Source organism: Coffea arabica, chromosome 6e, assembly GCF_036785885.1.
Source record: "Coffea arabica cultivar ET-39 chromosome 6e, Coffea Arabica ET-39 HiFi, whole genome shotgun sequence".
In the NCBI taxonomy this organism is placed as follows: Eukaryota; Viridiplantae; Streptophyta; class Magnoliopsida; order Gentianales; family Rubiaceae; genus Coffea; species Coffea arabica.
In genome coordinates this window covers 60,852,814-60,860,516 of record NC_092321.1, presented here as the reverse complement: position 1 = coordinate 60,860,516, position 7,703 = coordinate 60,852,814, and the positions used below count along the sequence as shown (strand labels likewise).

Genomic DNA, 7,703 nt, shown 5'->3' with positions numbered 1-7,703 from the left:
GATTTGAAGAACATAATATAGAAACATGTACGCCGTTTTCTCCCCTCAATTGGCACTATTTCTTAGTCTTGCTTACAATGGCTAATAATGTTAAAACTCACAGATAATCTAGTTTAATTAGTCACTCAATTTGTTGACAAATAATAAATTTTCTTTTCTAAAATTCTTTCATTAAGTTTCTACAATTAGTTAGGGTATAAAAGTAAAATCATACATTTTATTATTAGTAATAGGTCCAATTTCCTCCTAGGGGGAGGTTAGTGCAATTTTAGAAATTATAGGGGAGGTGAGTGCTAGTGTCAGAAACCTCAGGGGAGGTTTCTGCAATTGTCCCTTAAATAAAAAAGAAGAAAAATAAATTTAATTATAATTCTTATTACCCATTTAATACATTTTATTCTAGTTTGCATCTCATTTCATCCTTAACATCACTATTTAAAATTTAAGAGAATATAATTATTCAAAATAAAAAATATTGGAGACTAAAAGTTCAAATTCAAAGTTGTTGACTAATGAAAATTTGTTGTTGACAGTTAGTCATTCTTCAATTTCCATTAGATGTCCTATGTGCCTAAAATCAGAAACTTTAGGGACTAAATTTGTTTTAAACAAAATATTAAAAACTAATTTAGTACACAGGGGTAGGGGTGCTATTGAGTCGAATCGAGATCGAGTAGCACCATGCTCGAGTTCGAGCTCAATCACTATCAGAGTTCAAACTATTGAGCTCGAACTCAAGCTTGAATGAGTACATGACATTAAACTCGAGCTCGACTTGACATAATGGAAATTAAGCTCGATTTTGACTCTTTTGAGTTTGAGTAAACTGCAAGTCTTGTCGAGCTCAAACTCGAGTTTCGAACATTGTTTCATGTAAATTTATTAAAATATGAACCCATAATATTCATTCCATAATTAAAATATGTAATATATAAATGATACAAATACTTGATTAAGCATGTCGAGCATTCGACTCATTATACAAAGCAAGTAGCTTGAACTCGGTTAGTGTTTACCAAACCACTTGCAAGTTACTTGCGAGCGCTTTGGCTCTCCAACTACAATTCTTTCTAATCAAGTTTTTCATGTATCCTTTATAAACATCTTATTTCAGTGCTTCTTTTTTTCCCGTTAAATCCCAATAACCACTGACAGGGTATAGAACAAAGTATAAAATGCTTAAAACTCCTTCCTGGTCATTCTGAATTTTCCTCTGCCTTATTGCAATATAGCTAAGAAAGGAGAATTCATGTTGGCCCACAATTCCGCGGGCAATTGGAGTTGAAGAAATTGAGGATGTAACAGGGGAAGCCGTTACCACCACACTAAGACTGGGTATTAATTTCTATTCCACCATGCAAGCAGATGATGGACACTGGCCAGCTGAATCTGCCGGTCCTTTGTTTTTCTTACCTCCATTAGTAAGTTCATTCTAAAAATCTGGTAAAACTTCTGATCACTTAGTGTTTTGAAAGGACAAAGTGCGTTCATTAGCTAGTTGCAATATGTACGTAGGTACGTATAAGAGAACATATTTTGAGTTAATACTACAAACAGATTTCAATTTTGAGTTATTTACTACAAAAGAGCATTTTACCATTTCCTTGTACACAATCAACCGCTTATTGTGTGTATTAAAAGAATATAGGGAAAATGGCAGTTTTGGTCCCTTGTCTTCGAAATTTTGACTAATTTGATCCCTTATTTATCATCACAACCATTTTAATCCCTTATGTTTACCATGAAAAGCCAATTTATGCCCTTGAATGGAAAATTGAAAATTTCTAATAGAATTAGTCCCATGCATAATATGTTTTGCACCATTATCATATGCTACCGCATATCTATTGGGGTGTGTGTGTGACTTTTTTAATTATTATTTTTATTTCAAAGGTAGATTATAGTATTGAACTGGCTCTATTATTTTTTTCTAATTTTCTATTAAAATCTTATATTAACTTTTTTTTTATGAAATGAGGGTTTAAATTATTGAAAGCACAAAATTAGACACAACTTTGAATCTAAAGGACCAAAACAATCAATTTTAAAAATGCACATACATTGCACCTTACTAACTCCATTAAAAATTTTTAATTTTCTGTTAGAGCTTCTAGATTGGTTTTTTTTTTTTTTTTTTTTTTTTAAAGGGACTAAAATGATTGCAGGAATAGATAAGGAATTAAAATTATCAAGACTCCCAAGATGAGGGACCAAAATGGCCATTTTCTAAGAATATGCATTTCACAGAGAAATCAGGACTAGTATAATTGACAAAAAATTCTGCTTTCTCTATTAATGAAAATCCTACTGGTTAACAACTTCTTGTGGAAAGGTACCTTCTATCGTACATTGGCTAGTTGAATCTGCCAATCCTTTGTTTTTCTTACCTCCATTAATAAGTTCACTTCGAAAATCTTGTAAAATTTTTTATGAGATAGTGTTTTAAAAAGGAAAAATACGTTCATTACCTAATTTTGTTTGTGTGTGTGTATATAAGAGAACTTATTTTGATTTAATACTACCAAAAGATTTCAATTTTGAGTTATTTACTACAAAGAGCATTTTTACCAATTCCTTGTACGCAATAAGCTATGTGGATCCAAAGAATATATGTTTCGTAGAGAAATCAGGACTAGTATATTTGACTGAAAATTCGACTTGCCACAATAATTCTCCAATGGAGGGCGCACCATTAAAAAATTCTACCTATCTCTGTTACGAAAATTCTATGATTAACAATCTTTTGTGAAATCAAAGAGACGTTAGTCTAATAGTTAAGATTAAAATATTAGAAATTAGAGACCTAGGTACTAATCCCCACGTCCTCTTCCCACTTCTTAAACCTAATGCCTCTTCTATTAGAAAAATAAATTTGAAAAAAAAATTCGTTGTGGAACGGTACCTTCTATAGTAAATGAACAAAAGAAATTAATGGATCATTACATTCTACAATCTACAGGTTATTGCGTTGTATGTCACGGGAGAATTGAATGCTGTTTTATCAATTGAACATAAAAAAGAGATTATTCGATACATCTTCAATCACCAGGTGACAGTTAAATTTCTTCATTTTCAACTATAACTAGCTTAATGCAATTAACAAAAATTATTCCTTTAGCATTTTGTCTCTGATTATTTTCTTCTCTCATGGGGTTAATGTATAGAATGAAGATGGAGGTTGGGGTATACACATAGAGGGCCACAGCAGTATATTTGGCTCGGTTCTTAGCTACATAACATTAAGGTTGCTAGGAGAAGGCCCTGAAGATGGAGAAGATATGGCAGTGGCTAGAGGCCGAAAATGGATCCTTGATCACGGTGGTGCAGTTGGGATTCCATCATGGGGAAAGCTTTGGCTAACGGTAGTTTAGTACATGTAACTTAAGTTTCCCATGTCTCCTCTAAAGTGTTTGGTGTGATCCAAACTTTGATTTTTCTCATTTACATTCAAGAGATTGTTAGAAGAAAAAACAAGGAAACAAAATTTTTTTTCCCATTAATTAGGTACTTGGAGTATACGAGTGGGATGGCTGCAATCCAATGCCTCCTGAATTTTGGCTACTCCCCAAATTCTTTCCTATTCATCCAGGTTCCTTGCTTAATACATCCCTGATTTGACTCTAAAAGTTTCTAGCTCCTGATGCTATGGGTGTTTCTAAGCCAAGTAGAGTTTATTGCATTGCATTGGACACAGTTTCTGATTTAAGCTTCTTGCAATCATTCTAATGCAGAAAAGATGCTGTGTTACTGCCGCTTGGTTTACATGCCAATGTCCTATTTATATGGGAAGAGGTTTGTTGGGACCATAACTAGATTGGTGATATCTCTAAGACAAGAGCTTTATGTACAGCCTTATTATGAAATAAATTGGGATAAAGCACGAAATACTTGCGCAAAGGTCAGCTTAAATTGACTCCAAAACATAAATTGATTGGTCTATCTTTTTACTTTTTCTTTTAGACATATGGGTTTAAACAAAAAGGTTTACCTAACATTTAACTGTAAGTATTTTTCTATCAGGAGGATCTATACTACCCACACCCTTTAGTACAAGATTTGCTGTGGGGATTCCTACATCATTTCGCGGAACCTATTCTTAAGCGGTGGCCATTTTCAACATTGAGAGATAAGGCAATGAGAAAGGCAATGGAACATGTCCATTATGAGGACAAGAGTAGCAGATACCTTTGCATTGGATGTGTGGAGAAGGTACTTATATGAGAGTGTTAATAAGATAGAATTTAAAAAAGCCAAAAACAAAAAGAAAGACAAAAAGGCTGAATTGGGGCAGTTTATCTATTTATTACAATCTTGTGCAGGTGCTTTGTCTAATTGCTTGTTGGGTGGAAGATCCGAATTCAGAAGCATATAAACGCCATCTTGCCAGGATACCTGATTACTTTTGGGTAGCTGAAGACGGCTTGAAAATGCAGGTCTAAATTGCTTCTCATGGAGAATTGATTGAGATAGCATTATACATGTTTATAAATTCCATTAAAAAAGATTCCGTTATGATTTAGGAAATTCTCAAGCCTTTTATGTCATTGAAAATATATTGATGCCGTTGGGGATTGCCTAATTTCCATCAGCAAGCAAAATTTTCATTTCCTTGGTAATTCACCTATTGAATGTGATGCAGTCTTTTGGTTCCCAAACATGGGATGCGGCTTTTGCAATTCAAGCAATCTTGTCCGGCAATCTTGATGAAGAATATGGACCGACAATCAAGAAAGCACACGACTTCATAAAAGCATCACAGGTACTAGCATACGTAGCATCAAAAACCCTTGAAGCTTCTGTGAACAAAAAAATAAATTTAGCTTCTGACTTTATTTGTCGATCTGCTTCAAGGTCCAAGATAACCCTCCAGGAAATTTCGGTGAAATGTATCGCCACATTTCTAAAGGGGCTTGGACATTCGCAATGCAAGATCATGGCTGGCAAGTTTCGGACTGCACTGCTGAAGGATTAAAGGTACTTTCCACATCCTCAAGAGAAGAGGGGGGGGGGGGGGGGGGGTGGGGGTACTTTCTATATCAGCGTACGTGTTTATTCAGGGGATGAAACAAGTAGAATTGTGAAGCCAAAAATGTCTAAAACTTGCTTCATTGTTTGTCAATTTTTATAATTCTTTTTCAGGGCAATAGTAGTATCACAGTATTATAGACATTGTTATTTTGAGAACCACAGATGCATACAAAAGTTGAATTTGTCACTTTCTAGCGCTCAAGAGTTTAGAAAATGGAGTTAGTGTCCAAAAGGTAGAGGTGGATATGCCTTAAAATTTAGGGATAAGGACAAAAAATAAACAAATAGCTTAGTTGTATTAAAATGCAACTACTGGTTTGGAATAGTCTATGGATTTCAAACTCAAAGTTTATGTACATTTTCAAATTTCCTTCTTTTTTTTTTTTTAGGTTGCTCTCTTGTGTGCAGAAATGCCCTCAGAACTGGTCGGGGAGAGAATGGATACAGAACGTTTGTTTGATGCTGTGAACATTATTTTGTCACTACAAGTAACCTTAAACTCTTGTTAAATTAATTAAATCCTCGTATATTTTTATTCCTATTTTGTTGACCCTTTTGCTCATACTAAAGTTGTTTCTTGCTTCAATTACGTAGAGTAAAAATGGCGGTTTTCCGGCATGGGAGCCTCAGCGAGCATACAGATGGTTAGAGGTAAGTGATCTAAGCCAATTACGATTAAAATACTTCACATTCAAACACTTATTATGAACAACATCTTTTCCCCAATTTGTCCCTAATTGTTAACACTCCAGTGTCTTGCCTTTGTTCAAAATTGATAAACTATTACGTGCAATCTTTTTCAGAAATTCAACCCTACCGAGTTTTTTGAAGATGTTCTAATCGAGCGAGAGTAAGATTTGTGGTTTGTTCTCATTCACCATAAGCCCAAGAACTACTTGTCAATTAGCTGTGGATGACTGGAAATTAATATGTTGCACCAGGTATGTGGAATGCACCAGTTCAGCAATTCAAGGGCTAGCACTATTTAAGAAGTGGCATCCTGGGCACAGGAGAAAGGAAATAGAGAACTGCATTTCAGGTGGAATCAAGTATATTGAGGATACACAAGAGCCTGATGGTTCATGGTCTGGATTCCATAGTGCCAATCTCAATTCCTTCGTATTTCTTGCACTGCCTATCTTGTTTTATCCTAGAAAAATTTTATGTGAAATCTTAGTTTTATCGCTTTTATCTCGGACCATTATCAACCTTATAGTCTAGCTTTTTTTTTTTTTTTTGTCGATACGATAGCTTCCTACATTATGGGGAGGGAGAGGGTTCGAAGAGGTCCTGGGATAAATCAAAGGGGACTACACCTGTCTGAATTTTTTTAAGTAAGGCCACATTTAATTGTGGCAAATTGGTGGGAGGCAAGGTTGAACTCTTGTCTCCCACCCCACCAAACCTTAATGCATTGGTGGTAACCACCAGGCCAAAGGCTGGTGGTTTTATAGTCTAGCTTACTCGGACTAAATTGAAAGTTCTATATGCAATAGGTCTGGTTGCTGGGGAATCTGTTACACATATGGGACTTGGTATGCAGTAGAGGGGTTGGTTGCATGTGGCAAAAACTATCACAACTCTGCCGCCCTACGTAAAGCATGTCAATTTTTGCTATCAAAGCAATTACCTGATGGTGGATGGGGAGAGAGTTATCTTTCATGCTCAGACAAGGTGTGCATTTTTGTTTTCCATTTTATTTCAACCTTTTTTTTTTTGGGAAAATCTGGCACAAATTTCTATTTTCGGATTTTTTTTTTTTTTTGTTGTAACAGGTATACACTAATCTAGAAAAAAATCGGTCAAATTTGGTGCAAACTTCATGGGCATTGTTATCGCTCATCAACGCCGGCCAGGTTAGTTTGATCAATTGAGATTAGGACCTTAAATGGCAATTTTTTTTCTTTGTTCTTTGAAATTTTGTCCATTTTAAGTCAATTGGTTCTAATTTTTTTTCCCTCAAATTAGGCCAAAATTGACCGGACCCCCATACATCGTGGAATTCGACTACTAATAAATTCCCAGTTGGAAGATGGAGACTTCCCTCAACAGGTACATATGTTCAATGCGAGTTAATACCAAAAATTTCACGTAAATCAAGCTCAATATTTACTTTTCTTTTTCTGTTTATCGTTGTGCTCTTAAGTTTATTTCAACACAGTTAATCTCCCTGCACATTTCTTTGATAGGAAATTACAGGAGCATTCATGAAGAATTGCACTCTAAACTATTCATCTTATCGAAACATATTCCCTATTTGGGCTATTGGTCAATACCGTAGATGTGTTCTCCTGGCATGAATTGCAAGATCCAAAGGCAGATTAAGTGGCTACAAACTTTAGTTGTGCAAGACAATGAAATTGTCCATCTATGGACATTACCAGAAGTGGTATCTCATAGATGCATGTCTGTTTACATTTGACTGTTTATGCAATGAAATAAAATTTCAAGGATCCTTGGTAAACAAAACTTGTTTTTTTTTTCTTCCTTCTATTGAAACTTGAAATTGTAAAATATATGTGAAAGAAAAGAGTGGAAAATAATGCAACATCCATGGTTGGGAAATTACTTGGGAGGACTCTATACGTATAATACATGTTTGCTTTGCAGTTTTGTTCCCTAAAAATGTAAAGATTAGTTGTATATTGGTTAATATTAAACTCAAAATTGGTTGA

At 34.8% G+C, this 7,703-nt stretch overlaps 1 protein-coding gene across 1 annotated transcript; it reads left to right on the top strand.

The window, feature by feature from the left end:
* The first annotated feature begins 1,238 nt into the window (after nt 1-1,238).
* Nucleotides 1,239-7,471, top strand: LOC113694502 (lupeol synthase-like). The gene is made up of 17 exons (XM_027213324.2): nt 1,239-1,421; nt 2,960-3,049; nt 3,165-3,362; nt 3,505-3,589; nt 3,732-3,898; nt 4,021-4,209; nt 4,320-4,433; nt 4,640-4,759; nt 4,852-4,974; nt 5,418-5,516; nt 5,623-5,679; nt 5,832-5,878; nt 5,970-6,113; nt 6,525-6,702; nt 6,804-6,884; nt 6,997-7,080; nt 7,218-7,471. Exons 1-17 carry the CDS (start codon nt 1,356-1,358, stop codon nt 7,326-7,328), a joined length of 1,953 nt encoding a protein of 650 aa, XP_027069125.2. The 5' UTR covers nt 1,239-1,355; the 3' UTR covers nt 7,329-7,471.
* Nucleotides 7,472-7,703: the final 232 nt, after the last annotated feature.